This window comes from Anarhichas minor, unplaced genomic scaffold (assembly GCF_050575085.1).
Source record: "Anarhichas minor isolate MPS153535 unplaced genomic scaffold, ASM5057508v1 ptg000082l, whole genome shotgun sequence".
Lineage (NCBI taxonomy): Eukaryota > Metazoa > Chordata > Actinopteri > Perciformes > Anarhichadidae > Anarhichas > Anarhichas minor.
In genome coordinates this window covers 347,501-365,705 of record NW_027466528.1, presented here as the reverse complement: position 1 = coordinate 365,705, position 18,205 = coordinate 347,501, and the positions used below count along the sequence as shown (strand labels likewise).

Genomic DNA, 18,205 nt, shown 5'->3' with positions numbered 1-18,205 from the left:
GAGAAGGAGCTCAAAGGCTGGTACTGACAACGTTACAGTAGGTTTGTTTACAGAAAGTCAGAAATATAGATTATTACTTTCATAAGGTGCATTTTTTTTATGAACTGATCATAGATACTTTATGACAAGCACTTCTGAATGGCACATTTATGTACAGGTAGCATTCCCATCACATTGTCTCCGTTCCATACGTTAAAACATTTACATTAGTTCACTACTCGTGATACATGGCCTCTTATCTCAGAGGAATACAAAACCTCACAGCATGAAAAGGTGAAATTATTGGTAAATACTCAACAACCCAGTAAAATATTGATTGTAATGCTGTTTTTTTTACATGAAAATCCTCTTTGGGATCAACGTCATTCATCTCACACCCTGATTTACAAATCCTTTACATGGTTGTTCTGATCCAGGTGTGGAAATCAGGTTCCTTTGGTGGGAAACAGAATCCCAGCAATATGTAAAAGAAACGTACATGCATGAAAGACAAGCAGAAGATACATTTTCCTCAGAGGAAATGTCCATCACACAGTCCGTTTCGTTCTGGTGTGGCGCGGCTCTGCACCGAGGCTTCACCAGTGGCCCGGTGTGGCTACCGGCCAGTCAGACAGCACAAAGCAGGATGGGGGGGGGGGGGGGGAAATCAGAGAGGGGAGGAGATACAGACCAAAGCCTCTTCCTTGCATTGATTGAATCAGGGAGAGTGTATTGCTGTAAGTGGGAGGCAGGGAGGCAGGGAAGAGGGGAGGGGGGTGAGGGAAGGGATCAGCGAGGTGCCTGTCCTATCGCATCGTCAGGCTGAGTCTGAGCCTGTTTGTCTGTCTGTCCTCACACTGTCGAAATCAATTTGCCCTCTGTGGAACTGTGGACAAAGAGAGGGAGAGGCTTCCAGGTGGGCAAACACAACTAGGCAGAAACCACGTCGACCCCCCAACACGAGAAATAAACCCCACACTCTAAATAACTCGACTTGATCTGACCTTAACTTACACCAACCTCTGGTACTGTGGTTGGCTTAAATCACGTGAAACATGAATGAGAAGGGTTTGAGGCAGGGTGAGCTTATTAGGGATTGGGTGGGTGGGTGGGTGCAATTAGCAGGTGGAAGCACTACTGGAGCTGCATGGTGCATGGGGGGCATGGGGGGCACTGGGAGGAGCTGGGAGGCCAAAGCACGAGTGTTTTGATATCAGTGAACAAAAAGAAAACTTAAATCAACTTAAGCTTAAGACAGAAACCTAATCAACCAATATCATGCCTATAATTTAATCTTTATCTTTTTAAAGGAAACTATGTGAGATGGTCCTGTGTGGGGTGAGATAGCCAACCAAAGACACATATTCTACCAATATGCAGTATAAACACTGAACACCATGATCGCTGACTGCATCCTATCAAACAAGTGCAAACACAACAGAATGCAAACAGAAAAGAGCACAAAGAAAACAACACAAATCATAAGTTGTGGCGTGTTCTGCTGGTTGCGTGTTTGCGGGTCTGGACTTTAGGCTACCTGCCACAAAACGACCCAATCCCTCAACTCTCCGTCTGCAGCTGGTTCAACGTGGTTCCAAGTCAGTTCTGGTTAAGTCATTCAGAGGGAGTATGGAAGATCAGCCCAGCCAACAGGACACAATCCCTCACCGGCTCCCCGTCCACAAACACTTCCAATTACATTCCAAGTGGCTCATCATATTATTGTTTGTCAACATATTAAATTTGGATGATTTTCAGCTTGAACTGTCAGAACTGGAACTGAATTGAACCGGATTTTTGTTTCAGTACATTTTTAAAACCTATATATTAACTGCAACAAGTGGTTCTTACCTTGAGGGGAAGCGGGGCTCGTACTCTTCAACCCCTTGCTGTAAAGACAAAGACAGACGAAAGATTTAGTCACGCAAATTCATTTTTAACCTGCACGATGAATAGTTTTAAAACAGTCACTGGAAACTGGAAAGTTGCAACGACCACAGCCGCCAGCAGATGGCAGCAAAGAGACATGGAGGAGGAGATGCAGTGACCCTATAAGGCTCTTCCTGCAGCAGCCTCAGCTGGATAGACCGATGAACTGTACGACTACACTACACCAAACAAGAAACAATAGAACAGATCTTTTGCTTTAATACTGCGTTTTATTGATCTTTTTGATGGCCTGGTCTTCCAAGTCAGCATTCATTTTTTAGATGACAATTATTCAACATGAAGCAAGTTTTAACTGCATATCAAAATATACTCAGGAAAATGCTTCTGACAGTTGTGTATAACAACCTACACGTCATCACTTTGAAGCATTCCGGACACTTTCAAGTGCACATGAGTCTGAAGACAAAACCCAGCTCTCCTTTAACGTCAGCAGAGATTCCATCTCTAAAGCTGCGAGTCGGAAGGAGCAGTTTAAGTTGTTACATGGCCGCTGAGCAATTAAGCATCGCCCACATGTTATGTTCCAGGTGAGGCATAGGAGGGAAGCTGGCTGATAGAGAAGGGTTCAGTGTTGCATAAGTCTACTTCGGATTTTGCCTTTTGAAGAAATGAACCCCCCTCCCTCCTCCATCACCACGGCTGCCTCCTCTTTTTTTCAGTCAGTCTGGGCGAACTGACGTCTCAGAGACGGAGGCAGCCAGGAACAGAGGCAGACTTCTCCAATCTGAGACGCGCCGCTCGACCTTCTGTAAACTGGAACATGGGAAGTGAAGGAGAACGGATTTCTGTAGAAGCTAATGTAGCAGGGCTTTCTCTGCCAGCTTTGCGACAAGAGAACCCGGAGTACTGGTAAAGGAAGAGACAGCTTGTCAAAGCAACGCTATTTCTGCAGTGTATCTCAGGTCAGCAGCATGTACGGGAAAAGACACCTCCAAACTTTCTGGGACAGAAAAGCGCAGATCTTTGCCAGGTTTCGTGCGACGGCTCAGCTCATGTGTGAACTCGTGTGTGGGTAGATGCCAGTGTGTGTGTGTTCCCTCCCCCTACCTGTGAGAAGCCTGGCACGGCCACACTGTAGGGGCGTTGTTGTCTGCCATGCAGCGCAGCAGCGCTCTGTGCCGCCATACGGGAGTGGATGCCGTAATCAGGGACGGGGAGAGCCATGTCCTCTCTCTCTAGAAGGTTGCCTGTGCTGCTGCTCTTCCCGTGGAGGCTGAAAACACACAGGTGAGCAGAAGATGAGGAAAAGGTTAACGTGTTGTCCCCAGGAGGCACATCTGTCCGGGGCCAAACCAGGAACAACTGTTTTAGCTCGTGGGTGTTGATGAGGAAGGTCTGCAGGGAGCAGTGGGCTGTTGATTGTAAAGGACTTTCATGATTGGTTCTTTCATTCTCAGTTATGATTGGAAGCCAATTAATGTCATCATAAATTAAAAAGTAAATAATAAAGTTTCATTATCAGATGTCAATATTCACCTCAAATACAAAAAGAATGACAAACAAATAGATTAGCTCAGTCACACCACATTCCATTGGTTCATGTTTAGTAAAGTAATATTTTTAGGAATCAAGTAAAATCTCCAAAACATACTTGTGTACTCGAAGTTGCCTCATGGAGTTGGTGTCGCCATCAGAGATCACCCGGGTGTAGGAGAAGGGAAACCAGCCACGCCTTGAAGAAGTGAGGGAGCACCAGATATTAGCAATATAAAAAACAAACATTATGTCCCAAATATGGTGGACGTTAAATTAAATCTGTTGAAAAAAAAGCATTTGGCAGTCGCACTCACATCCTCGTCTTCTCATTCTCCCCGTAGTGCCACCCATCGCGGGCCTCGGGGACCAGCAGGGTGATCACATCGCCCTCAAAGAAGCTGAGCAGGGTGCTGTTGTCACCGGCCGCGTGGGAGAAGATGGCCTGGACTCGAGTTCTCCCGTTTTTCTCCAGCCCCGCTGCCATGGAGCTGGACCGGGGCAGCGTGCGGGTCTCCGCTGGTGGAGATAACAGGAAGACGGACAGCTTTCAGTCTGCTTCTCTCTGATAGACACCGTTGACTAGTGTGAAACATGATGTGTACCTGCTGTACCTACATATACGTCTGTTTCTGCTGCACACCAGTTAACCACACTGCAGGCATTCATAGATACAAAACAGCTTTCTTCTGAAATTTCAAATGACTCGATTTCTTTGTGAACCTGCTCGTGTCCTATATCTATTTTTACTCATAATCAGTGCTTCTCATTTTTTATATCACATCTCCTACTATTCCCGCTTGCTGTGGCCTGTTTCTTATTAAAAGTGCACAGGTTGTGTGTCACATCAAGGCCGATGTATTCCATTAGCTTTGAGTGACTCTGATCTTTGAAATGCAATGATGCTTTCTAAGAAATGCTCTTCAGTATATTTACTGAGATAAAAAGCAGACTGAACGATGAACTGCTTCAATTAAATGTCCCCGGTGCTTATGCTCCCTTCATCCTTCCAACCCCTTTGACCCCCGCACACAGTGTGTGTCCTTACTCAGTGTGGTCTTGCTCTTGGCGGGGGCGACTTTGCGCACAGGCAGGGTGTTGGAGTAGACCTCCCCTCCGTGCCGCTGCGTCTGCGGTGAGGCCTTGCCCTGGGCCATCTTGCCCTCCATCCACTGCTGGTAGTCCTCTCCTCCGTGAGCGCCCGCTGTGCCGTTCATCGCCGGCATCCCTCCTTCCACACCTCCCAACATCCTCTGCAAAGAAGATACAAATTTGCATGCAGGCAATTAAAACACAGTCTTCCTCTCTTTACATCAGCCAAAGCTGTTACGTAACATCCACCAGCTCGTTAATAATAATGAACAAGGTGGAGAAGGAATCTGGGTCAGCGAGCGCTGTTTAATGAAAAGACTACATTAAAGTTTATGTTGCTTTAAAGATAAACATACGGAATGACTACTGGGACACTGCAAAGAGTTTCAAAGTGTATTTAATCTGGGAACTTAAAACGCCACTGAATCTGCACCAGTTTTAATTAAAAGCTCGAGACAAACTGACTCCTTCATGTAAATCTTAAAGTTTTTCTTTTTTTCAGAAACCAGGCCTGCAGGAGGAGGGGGGGGGGGGGGGGTGTAAAAGAGCCCGAGGATGTGGGGAATGAAGCCTCTTCTGGGCAACGAGCTAATTAGCATGACTCGCTAACAAGTTAATTTACATTCACAAGAGTTTTGTGTGTGTGTGTGTGTGTGTGTGTGTGTGTGTGTGTGTGTCCATCTTTTTGAGGACCAATTTGAGATTTTACCTTGAGAGGGTTGAGACATGTTTGGAAAGTGGCTACGTTTGCTAATGGAAGACATTTTGTCTTCACTTGGTCTCCTTTCATGGACTGTTGGGGGGTTAAAACTAAGTTTGTGTGTGAATCAATCACAAACCCAGTGACCCAATCCAGAAGCCCATAACACAGTCTGTCATCATAGAAAAGGTCTCAGGAGGACTCAACGATGATTTAAGGCAGTAGAGGAACCCACCTGCTGTCCCATGCCCCCGCTGGCCCTGAGGGCTGCCAGCTCTGGGGGCACCGGCAGAGGTTTAGCACCAGGGATGGGCTCGGAGATGACCATGCCTGGATGATGAGCACCGGGAACCATGGCGCCCGCTACACCGCTCATCTGCTGGGCCAGGAACATGGCTCGATCGGGCAGTTTGTTGGGCTCGGCACACGCCTGCTGCCACACCGGGATCTTCTGGGATAAAAGCTCCTTCCCCTGAAAGCAGGAAGGAAGACGCAGGGGTAAGAGACTGAACTGTTGCTAATAAATCATTTACATCTGCCCAGAAAAACAGGATAGAAAATAAACGTAAAAATCAGCTCTTGTAAATGCTGGATGGAATTTCCAGACGGACATCCACATGGCAACACATTATTCATAGAAGCAGAAGAATTCGATAGATGACAGGAGGGGAAGATAGCTGAGAGGGAGAAGGGGAGGGACACACAGTAGATGCAGGCCACAAGAGATGAGAGGCAGGATGAGAGGCAGGAATCCTCTTCTCATTTGAGAAGCTCTCAGATGGTGTTGAAGTGTCGAGTTACATTTCCGCCACACATTACACAGTCGGGCAGTTACATAAAGATGTTTCTCATTTGCATTGGTCGTTGGCGCATAAATGAGGGAGTCCTGAGACATGAATATTGTAAAAGACGCTGCGGAGAACCTGCTGCTCAAACAGTTTCAACTCCACCAGGGCGGGTGTGGAGGATAAACACGGACAGGTTCCAAGGTTGTCTGGCCCCGCTGAGTGTATGTGGGCCGCAGCATCAGGTGTCAGGGTGTGGGCGGGATGATCACCGGGGAGTCATGGTCTGAAATAGCTTTGAGCTCACTTAGTTAGAGATAATATGTTCTCTGTCATTGTGAAGTTCTTGTGGTCATTACTTTTCAGGCTTGATTGATAGAAATGAATGGAGGTCCCATTCATCCCAATTCTATGTGTGTGCAACAAATTCTTTCTCAGTGTTGTTGGTAGCAATGATGAGTCACTACGACCTCGGTTTGCTCTTTTGAATAGCTCAGGCAGAGCGTAGGTGGGACGCCGCCTTTACCAGTGTGGTAATAAAACCGAGGAGCAGACGGTGGTTGTTTTTCCTTCACTCTCCCCTCACACAGCGTGTGGGAGAGTTGCCAGTTTTTAAATTGCCCAGAAAGTAAAGCGAGTTTAGAGACCAAAAATCCCCAGTGCTTTAAGCCAACATAGACGCTGTTGAGTGACAGCGGGGGGTGACAGTGACAGTGTACACTGTACTGGGCTTGTAGCCCATCAACACCTGAGCAACCACCTCACAATACTCAACCAACATTTAGCAACACTTACTTTATGGCTTCAGGCTTTTACAACTTTCTTTTGTAATGCGATCATTTGCACGACAATATATATTTTTCTAACCGTTTTTTCATGAATACTTTCACACAGGATGCAAATGTTCTGCAGTAAAAGGCATCGATTTTTGTTTTTATTCCCAGAATGAGGTTGATTTTTCTGAGCACAAATAAAGGGATTAACCAATCAGGTTGTGCGTGCACTACAGCGCACAAGAACACAGAGGCTGCTTGGTCGGAACCAAGACAGCAAACTTTATTACCTTGACAAAGGCAGCACAGACCAGATCCACTCCTTCCGTTCTTACCTTTCACAATAAAAGCCCTAGACATAGATACTGTAACTGTTTACCGAGAGAACTTAAATCCACTTATCTGCTCATACAGTATTTATTCAAGATTCAACTGTATTTCGCAACCGAGTTCAAGACTAATTAAATCATTTCCTGTTGTTAATGCATCATCACATCAGTTAGTGTTGTGTGCTTCCTCCCGCTGTCTATCAATCACTCATTCAGACACGTTCACTCCCACACACAGTGAGTGAACCAAGTGTTCCTGCAGAAGAAGGTCATTCCTCTTCCTCCTCCTCCTCCTCCTCCTCCTCCTCCTCCTCCTCCTCCTCCTCCTCCTCCTCCTCCTCCTCCTCCTCCTCCTCCTCCTCCTCCTCCTCCCTCCTCCTCCCTCCTCCTCCCTCCTTCCTCCTCCTCCTCCATCCTCCTCCATCCTCCTCCTCCTCCCTCCTCCCTCCTCCTCCATCATCATCCTCCTCCTCCATCATCCTCCTCCTCCATCATCCTCCTCCTCCATCATCCTCCTCCATCATCCTATCGCTTCTCATTTAACGCTTCACATTTCCCCAGTGTGAAGGGGTGAGAGGAGATGCTTTTCGTATCACTTTCCTGTATAATAAACTCCTAAGGAGTGATCTCCCGGCTGCACTGGTGCATTTTGAAAAAGCCGAGACTCAACGGCAGAACACTTTTTCCTGAATGATAATGGAGGAATACATGCAGAGCCGACCAGTGTTTGGTAAAGAAAGACGGAACAAGGCAACATGCTGGCTCATGTAGCAGTTTTAAATGTGTGTGGTTACATTTCCAGATGTGATTGCTGACATTTGCACATTCTGTACACAGTTTACAATTCTCATTTCTATTTGCAGTGAGTTTTTTGCTCCTCACCTTGCTGTGGTAGACGCTGCTGTTCTTGGCCACGGCACACTGCCGGTCCACCATGAAGCAGTACCTCCTCCTCTCCTCGGACAGAGCGTTCTTGTAGCCCTCGGCGATGTAGTTGTCCAGCTCGCTCTGCTTATTGCTGATGGCCTCCACAAACTGGGCAGAGGAGGGAGAAGGATGGCATCAGAACACATGGCTGCATGTCCTTTTGAGGACTTCATCTCACTGTTCGGACAGGGTTGAAATTACAAGATTCGAAAGTAGGATGCCACAAACTTAAAAGGCAACTTCTGCTGTGAGCATTAATGAGCAACATGGGGGATGTAGTTTGAACTGAAGAGAATGGAATTTAGTTTGAGGCTCTCAAAGTACTGAAAAATGACATTTAAAACATTGAACTGCAACATCTCTCGCTATAAATGATGTTTACTTTGAGTAAACGAGAGACATTTGAGCACCACAAACTAAAGTCCATTGTGTAAATTGAGTGAATCAAATTACAGATTGTCATGAATGGACTAAATCAGGCATCATGCATCACAATGGTGACACATAGAAAGCAGAGACAATAAGCGTTGATGTACTGCTTTTAAATTAAACCGTGCGCATTTGAAAATGTCAGAGCACATCAGAGCTGACAACCATGAATTAGACCAAAAGAAGTCAAACTCCACAGACTGTCTGATCAACGATGTGACTATTATGTGAACGGTGACTGGTGGCTAAACACAAACTCGCTCACCCTTTAAACCCATTGACCCTCTTCCAACGAGTCCCCTTACTGTTTGTACTGAGGGTGCAGGACATTTCGTCTCCATCAAACAAGTGGAACCACTCATCCACATCTCACATCACCGTGACACACACACACACACACACACACACACACACACACACACACTGGTGAAGCCCACTTTGTCCTCAGAGTCACTTAACTGAAAGTGTTTGAAGATTCCCACGGGGTGGAATAATGTGAAACAGCATTCTCCGAGTGCCAGACAGTGTGAGAGGTGTTAGAGAGCTTTGCCGGGTTGTTCACAGAGAAAGTAAGCAGCCTACGCTCGTACGTGACCGGCTGGTCCACATGACACCAGTTCTGCTGGAGGCTAAAGTCGAGATGCGAAAAATAAACTGCCGGTGGCGAGAAATGATTTAAATGAGGGACTTAAGTTACCTAATGCTGTGCTTTAATCACCGTCACTTATTAAGAATAACCAGACGTACTAATTAGGTAATTAATTAAGCTAATTCATGCATTCATTATTACATAATTCTCTCTCAGCAGCATTCTTATATAAACATAATAAATGTATTAAAAGGGCCAACCTGTAATTCTCTACAGAAATCTTCACAAACGTTCTGAGATAAAGCATTCATTGTGTTTGCTGTAAACTAGTGTTACTGCTGCGTTTAGACAATTCAAAACAAAAACAGATCTTTAACCGCATAACTCAAACATATGTAAATATTGAGAGTGTCTTTTTCAGAGTTAGTCCTTTGTTCTAAAGACCAGTCAATCAGCGGGTCCATTCCTGCGTCGTGAGTCTTTATTCTATCTTTATGTTTAAATTAAAATAACAGATTGTGCCTTGTTCTTAAATATGATGGAGTTAAAGTGCTTTCAGCTGAATCAGCCTTTCCTCGGTATATGACCAGATACTGTCAGTTTTGGACATTGAGTTGATCAGAGACGAAGCAGCAGGTACAGAGACCGGCTCTGTGATGATACGCCATTAAAGCCCAGAGGAAGTGCAGAATGTTCCCGTTCTGTTGTTCCTCACAGCTCCGTGTATCGATTTTTGTACCGACCGGCACGGGCGCCCCTTTCACGCTCCGCCAGTCATCCATCGAAGCAACACTAACAATTACACAATAATAACCTCCCCTGCTGCTCCTACGGAGCGGAGCGGGGCGACTGCCTCGGCCTCTGGATTGCTGCACAATTAGCCCTTAACCTCCGACACCATGTTCCCTCTGCGCTGCCGTGATGAGTTAAAACAGTACAGTGGTGTGGAAACAACATTCTCTTACTGAGTGTAATTTTACTTTTTCAGGTGTTTCTTTTTGGGGTTGCTTCATGACCTGCCCAATAGCCTTTGTTATATAAAATGATAAACTGTCTAATGCCCCAAAAGTATTGGTTATCTAGACACATTACTCCAGATGTATCAACGATATCAATATATTTCTTGGCCTGGACAATAGAGACAACAGTCAGAGGCAACATTTCCTTCAACCAACAATGTGACCACATAATTAACAGCAGTCTGGATTACAACGTCTTTAAACGGATGTGATGTGCACACACAGCACATGGCGTACAGCATAAAGAATAATACGCCTCTCTCTCTCTCTCTCTCTCTCTCTCTCTCTCTCTCTCTCTCTCTCTCTCTCTCTCTCTCTCTCTCTCTCTCTCTCTCTCTCTCTCTCTCTCTCTCTCTCTCTCTCTCTCTCTCTCTCTCTCTCTCTCTCTCTCTCTCTCTCTCTCTCTCTCTCTCTCTCTGTCTCTCTGTCTCTGTCTCTGTGCTGAGGAGCAGCTGATTGGACAGACGGCACATCACAGCAGCATCTCCTGTGCAGGTTGTGTAAGAGGGCACGCCCACCATGTGTCACCAGAGCGCCTACAGACGGGGGCGCACAGACTCGCTCCGTCTCCTCACGCCTCCGCTCAAGCCTTACCTAAACCCGCTCAGGCCTCACCTGAAGATGAGAGAAATATGCCTCATCCAGCCTCTTCAACTGCCCTCGATATCATCAACACATATTATGTAATACTAATGAACAAAGTAACCGTAGCGAACTTGGATTAAACACTGTGTTTTGAATACATTCTCATGTTCTTTGTTGCTTTTGAGTGTTTCGTTGTGGTGTTTTTAAAATATATCTTTATATGTATTTACACACTTAAAGGTCTAATGTGTAGCACTAAGGTGATCTATCAGCAGAAGTTGCATATAATATTTAGAACTACGTTTCATTTGTGTATAAGGAGCTGAAACTAAGAATTGTTGTGTGTTTTCTGTTGGCTTAGAACGAGAGGTTTACATCATGAGGAGCAGGTCCTCTTCATGGAGCGTTTCTACAGGAGCCCAGAGCGGACAAACCAAACACTGGCTCTAGAGAGGAGCAGCTGCATGTTTAGGTTACTTAGAGGCCGGTAAGGGGTTCCCGACATAAGATATGATCTATTGATGAGTATAAATTTAATTCTGAAAAGTTGTGTTTGTTGATAATTGTACTATTTAAATGTACTTTATTTTATTCTTTAGCCCGGAAAATCCAATTGAAATATTACATTTCTTTAACAAGTGGGTCCTGACCAAGATGGCAGCATGAGAGTTTCCCCACATGAAAACACAGATGTTTTTATACAGTAAAAAGTTCAAAACAACATAAAATCATAAAAAACTGCACATAAAGGAAACTACAGACTTAACAGAAACCAGCAGATAGCATCAATCAGAGGACCAGTGAAAGAAGAAGCACATTCAGTGCTTAATCCTGTTTTTATAATCTTGCATGCTTATAAATTAATCTTGTTTAAAATGTCTCTGTAGCTGACATCAGGATGAGGGTAGAGAAGAGACTTTACTAAACACGGTGCAGGTTGTAGGAATGGCGGAATGACGGCGGAATGACGGCGGAATGACGGCGGAATGACGGCGTTGGCCTTGATGAAGGCCACAGACTGAAGACAACGTCAGCTCTCCTTTACACTACCGTTCACATTTTGCTGTATTTTGAACTCCCAAAACCACATTCACATCTCTGGGATTGTTTTCTCTGTTCAGCCTGTGTGTTTGCCGCAGTGAGTTGGAGTCGTGAACTTCCCTTTGCCCATTTCTCTCACTGTGAAGAGCCTCGCTAGACTGGCACCCAAACTGCATGTGCCCAGTCGGGGGTCCCATCCCATTCAGCTCAGCACATCCGATCCCATCAGTGCTGTCACGGATTACCAGCCGCACTGAAGCTCAAATCCCATCAGGAGGAGGGAAAGGCATCCGAGAGCCAACTCTACGAGGAGCAGCGCCGCAGAGGAGAGTCAGCGTGAGTTCACTAAAAGTCTGCGTTGGTGACTAATTCTGTCTTTGCTGAAATAAAGATGAAGTGAATGACGAGGAACTAATGTTTCCTCAAGTGGCCGACCGGCAGGTTGTCTGCACCACACACTGGGCTGAAGCCAATGGGATTATATTTTCATGGCACTGGCTGATGTCACCATGTGGTCATGCATTTTCTTACACAGTTGTCTTCCAGCCGGCCATAAGGATGAACTCTGAGCCACAGAGCTTCTTTAATTCCTCATTCATCCAAAGCAGCACCACAAACTATAGTTTGCACCATTCAAAACATCTGACACTTCAGCCTCACACACACACACACACACACACACACACACACACACACACACACACACACACACACACACACACACACACACACACACACACACACACACACACACACACACACACACACACACACACACACACACACACACACACACACACACACACACACTGACCTGCATCTCCTTGTCTCCATACTTGGACGGGTGCTTGCTGCCCTGGCTCTTTCTGCGCAGTTTTTTCAGCTCCGCCTGGCACTTCTCCAAACTCTCCCCTTTGCCCTTGTGCTCCGTCTGGTACTTCTTCAGCGCAGCCTGAGGGGGGCAGCACAAAGTCAGCAGGGCAGCGCTCGCATGTGTCAGCGTTCACAGACGATGGTTTACGCTGACACACATTTCATTTCAAACTGCCCTGACGAGTGGTCAGCTTCTGATTTATTGTGTTGCAGGTGGAGGACGGGGAACTGACTGAGGATTCGATTTATCGGTTATATTCTACTACTCTGTTTCAGCGCGGGAGAGGGGTAAGAGAGCGTACGAAATGCAAAAAAACAGCTGACATCGGGCGCCTGCACACCCTAATACCACGTTCTGTGCACGGTCACCCACAGGGGTTGGAGCCTATCCCAGCATGCACTGGGCGAGAGGGAGGACACACAGTGGATGTGTGCTGCATGTGTATGTACTATGTAAAGTATTCAACAACTTACTGACGTTTAACATGTGATTTGAAGTGGCTCTATAGCTAATGAGCATTTGAATACATCTGAATAGTTGACTGTAACGATCAGAATGACATGCTGGTACATCCCCCCTCTCAAGTGATAAAATGTGTCTGGGACGGATTCCAAACTACTGATCTACATAAATTACTTCTTTTTTTTGTAAAACTCCTAATTTTCACAGAATGAGTCATAATTCACAGGGCCGAGTGGGAAGTAATTTATGTAACTTGCTGCAGTGGTTTGGATGAAAGCCAGTGGGAAATGAAGAAGAGAGTGCACGTTATGAGAACACGGTTCACACCGTAACTTCACTCCCTGGAGAGGCCGAACTGATGTGGAGCAGAGTTACAACTGGTGCTGCACTCGGGCACACGGCGGGTCAGGTACGACGTTACATAAGGTAGTTATTAATGCTTAAAATACAGGCCATTCAATTCATAATTTAAGTTGGAAGTAAGAGTGAAGAGTAGGATAAACAAATAATCAAATCATTTCCAGCTTCAGCAAAGTATCAGGAGAAACAGTTATGAGAGAAATGGCTGGGGATCAACGATAGCGTTGGACATTTAATATTTTATAGATAACTGCAGAGCTGCTGTTGCTGAAAATGAGATTGATGCGACTGAACCAAACAATAAATGTGCTGGAAAACCAAAAACAGCCAAAAGAGGCTGAAAGGCTCAGTAGAACTCTGTGGTTCGTCACTCTTCACATGGGCTCATGAAACAGACGAGTGTGGGACTTTGTGTCTGTATAATTATAATATATAATATAAATATATAAAGGAATCTTACATTCAGGTAGCGTGCGTCCAACTCGACCTTCTTCTCCAGCTCTGTGAGCAGCTCGTTGTGGAAAGACTTCAGCTGAAAGACACACAGACACACGAACGCCTCAAAACAATGCAACAAACAGCAAACTAACTAAACCTCGAGTAGTAATGTTCTCAACCACAGGGGAGTATTTTAAAACAGGAATGTAACGCCGCAGTGTTGTGGTGCAAGAATGACTCGAAGGGATGCATTTGTTTTTCTGTTGGAAATGTCACACCCAAGGATTAGTGGAGGATTTCTGCTATGTAGGTGCAAGCCAAAGTCAATGTGCTGTATCTGTGCATGTGTAGTATGTGTGCCTCTGTGTGTGTGTGTGTGCGTGCGTGTGTGTGCGTGCGTGCGTGCGTGCGTGCGTGCGTGTGTGTACTGGCAACTATGGCTCCTTTAAAATGATCATTCCCATACAACTAAACTGTATTATCAATTCATTTTCGAGGGAACTTATTTCCTCCTGGATTACGGTCTCAGTTTAAAGTTCTACGTTGTAAATTGCACAAATAAATGCAACAAAACCACTTGGCTGGTTTTAGTAAAACATCATTCCTACGCAGACTATGATGAGTATCTGTGATACGTCAATAAACAAACGCTATCAGTAATTCAAATAGTAAATGACAATGCAGCTTCGTTATTTGGGAACTGTGTTATTAGGAGACAAAGCTGGTTCTGGTTCAGAGAGAACCGTTGAACCAGTGGTGAAATATTGCAAAGAAAACTAAAAATGACACAATACAAAACATTTGTATATATCTATATCAAAACACATTTCAAATGAAAGAAACAACAAGAAAAGCAAAACACATCTTAGCAGTTGGTGCCCTCTCACCATCGGTGCCTCTCTTATGTTGGGAGACTTTATATTTTCTTAAACTACTCTCAGCAGGATATTGACTGAAAAAGCAGGAACGTTATGTAGTTTAGACTGAAGGGAGCTCATTATTAGTTCATTACCTAGAAATGTAGACAGAACTGTGTCCGGCTCTGAACTGTGTTACAAAAGAACACGAGTATTCTTCTTAACGTCACTGTTTCATTCATTCTCCCTCTCTGTGGAGAAGAGATAAGCATCTCTCTCTGACGAATTTGTAAATTACACTTCATAATCACTTCTTTGGTTCATTGACGTCCATTACCCAAAAGACAGAGATGACACGCAGTTTAAAAACAACCATAATAGCAAACCTTGCATTCAGATTAAAGCTCCTCACTACTTCTCTCGGCTGACTGAACCTTCCCTGCTAATGTTTCCACAATTGGCCAAGTCACTCTTTGGAAGATTCAAATAATCATCTTTTGGGTAACTGAACTGAAAAATGTTTTCAGTCTGTAATGGCGGCAATTTACACATCAGAAGATCAGCAAACAAACCATAATTAAGTGAAGCTGCTGCCTTCAGTAAATAGAAGTACAGTAAGAGTGTGTGTCTATGCGTGTATGTGAGATGGTCTTGCCGAGTATTAAATATTAAAATATATCTTGTAATGTGGAGATTCCAAAGTGAAAGGCACCCAATCTGTTTGGCTTCCGACTCGCAGCTTAAGAAGTGCTGATTTTAGCAACACCACCATCACCACCACCACATGCTCACCATCTCTTCAAGCTGGATCTGGATCTGTCTGTGCACTTCAGCCATCTGAAAGAGCACCTCCCCTGCGGAGAGAAGACAGAGAAAAGAAAGACGATAAACAAAAAAAGGGAGGGGAGGGTGAGAGAGAAGAGAGGGTGATATTAAATCTCTCCGATGTCTGTGAGAGCTACATGCAGAAAGAAAAGAGCATGCAGCCACACAGAACAGATGTGGGACAGGTGTCGGGTGTCGAGGGAGGAGGAGAAGACGATGGACAAGATGAAACATCCGTCATGATACTGACGAAGCGGACGGAACTTATTGACATTACAGAAATATGCAGCACACACAGAATTATGAAAAATTAAAGAAGCAATCGAGCAAATCTACTGAATATTTTTAAACTTAAACCATGTTACCAAGAGCTTACAACACTACCGCTAATAAACACACAGGAACAGCATAATGAAAGGAAATCCTTATAAATCAAGTATTTCATCGTTGCATTAAGACATAACATAACAGGGGAAAAACACACCAAAAAGCAGAACCCAGAAAGACATTGAAAGCTAAATAAGTCAAAGAAAAAACAGAAAAGATAAGAAAATAAAGGATGATTCATGCAGCCAGGGAGGTGCGTGTTGTTATAAGATACCTACATGCTGCCTCCTCTGAATATGCAATGCGTTGTAAAAAAAAAGGAACAAAAAGATCTAGTTTGAGCAAAGAACAGAGGGATAGAGACCTGGAGAGACAGTGACAGATCAAACTACCCCAAGACAAACGAGACACACGACACAGACCCACCATCTGCATACTGTATGTGTATATATACAGTATATATATACACACACACATATACACACACACATACATACTGTAATGATCTACATTCTGGATCTTTTTAGGTTCATGTTGACATGTGAAAGTAAAAAACATCTGATAGTTCAAGAAGATAATTAGTTATTTTTTCTTATCTTTTGTTTCTAAAAACAAACGTTGTTTACAAAGATAACTCAAATATGCACCCAGCAGAGAAAGATATGTGTACAGTCGCTTAAATGTTGTAGACCAGAAGGCAACGGAGTTTGTTTTTACAATGTAAACCTTTTTAAACTTGCATACATATAACTAGGTCACAATGTATTTTTCCCGGGATGCACGGATATCGATATCGGGCAGATACTGACTCAGAGGGATCGGGGACTCTTGCCAAAGGGGCCGATCTATTCAGTTCAATTTGTTGCTGCATTAAAACGATTTTAATATAATTATAATTCTGAGTCTCGTCTGCATGATGCTCTATACATCAACCTGGCTCCAGCACATCTAGAATAAATATATGAATTGGCTAATATGCCTTGGTGCAGTCGTGGAAATGCCCAGGGTAAAATATTATAGAGCTGCAGCTCCACGATGCACTGAGAGCCAATTAATCCTAAATAAGCCCACTAATATGCATTAACAGCACTCATCTGCCTCCTGCGTAACGCATGCTGACAGCAGATAATGTATGTCGCTGAGGTGTGTGGGTGTTGGTGGACCTGTGGACACTGGACAGTGGACAGCTATGGGGGACACACACAGAGAGAGAGAGTGGGCTGTGTGGACGGGATTAGTGGGCTTAATGGAAGTGATGCGGTCATGCAGACGAGACTCAGAGGAAGTCGAAGGGATTTAGGAAAGGTTGGAGCAGGAGGTGGGAAGGAAATAAATGTATATTCACTTAAATGCTGGACTTAAGTTTGAGGTGCTGGTACTTAACTTGAGTATTTTCACAGATGGAAATGATTACTTTTTCCCTGCTGATGGCTGAAATCTGACATTTACATTAAACAATCATCTACATTTAAGATGCTTCTTTTTGTTTTTCCCTTTCCTTTCTTTATTCTGCCTTTTCCTTCTCTCATTTTATGATACACACACATATATATATACATACATATACACACATATATACACACACATATATATATATATACACACACACATATTCGGGGTAAAGTGGGCAGGAAAAGCTTTTTGACCTGCACAACACAAAACAAAAAACACAAGGCAGTTTAGCACAATGCTCTCGTCTCCAAAACACCATGGCACTTTACAGCCACCCTCCATCCATCTGCTTATGAAAATGCAGTGGCAGCCACAGCACACCAACGCTGTAGAAGTGTTTGACTGCCGCAGGACAGGCTACTAAGACCAGTGAGGCAGATAAATCCACTGGCTCGTACTTTCAATTTTTCTTTGATTCTTGGAGGGCACCCAACGCACACTCCATCTCACCCATTAATAAACAGCCACCGGCCATCGACGAGCTACCGCAACTGGGACACACACACACACACACACACACACACACACACACACACACACACACACACACACACACACACACACACACACACACACACACACACACACACACACACACACACACACACACACACACACACACACACACACACACACACACACACACACACACACACACACACACACACACACACACACACACACACACACACACACACACACGTTGATCTCAGCCAGAGGGATATAAGAAAACTGCTCTTTACAGAAACACATTCAAGAGAGGGTGGCTATTAGTTTACAGAATGGTGTGTGGGTTGTTTCATTTAACTTCCTTTTATGTTTATTTGTTTAGTCATAATAATACAATTTTAATTTTAATCCTTTTTTTAAATGAATATTTGTCATTTTCCATTAAATATTAGCAGACAATATGCAAAACAAATGAACCTTTGCATTTCT

At 44.4% G+C, this 18,205-nt stretch overlaps 1 protein-coding gene across 1 annotated transcript in view; it reads right to left on the bottom strand.

Moving 5' to 3' along the window:
* Positions 1–831: 831 nt before the first annotated feature.
* baiap2b (BAR/IMD domain containing adaptor protein 2b) overlaps positions 832–18,205 on the bottom strand; it is a 50,270-nt gene continuing 32,896 nt past the window's right edge. The window contains exons 4-14 of the mRNA XM_076081604.1: positions 15,455–15,516; positions 13,828–13,899; positions 12,486–12,623; positions 7,964–8,116; positions 5,430–5,666; positions 4,451–4,655; positions 3,720–3,921; positions 3,521–3,601; positions 2,977–3,142; positions 1,831–1,868; positions 832–865 (exon numbers count right to left, since the gene is read on the bottom strand). Of these exons, the coding sequence (XP_075937719.1) occupies positions 832–865; positions 1,831–1,868; positions 2,977–3,142; positions 3,521–3,601; positions 3,720–3,921; positions 4,451–4,655; positions 5,430–5,666; positions 7,964–8,116; positions 12,486–12,623; positions 13,828–13,899; positions 15,455–15,516 (1,388 nt within the window). The remainder of the gene's footprint in view (positions 866–1,830; positions 1,869–2,976; positions 3,143–3,520; positions 3,602–3,719; positions 3,922–4,450; positions 4,656–5,429; positions 5,667–7,963; positions 8,117–12,485; positions 12,624–13,827; positions 13,900–15,454; positions 15,517–18,205) is intronic.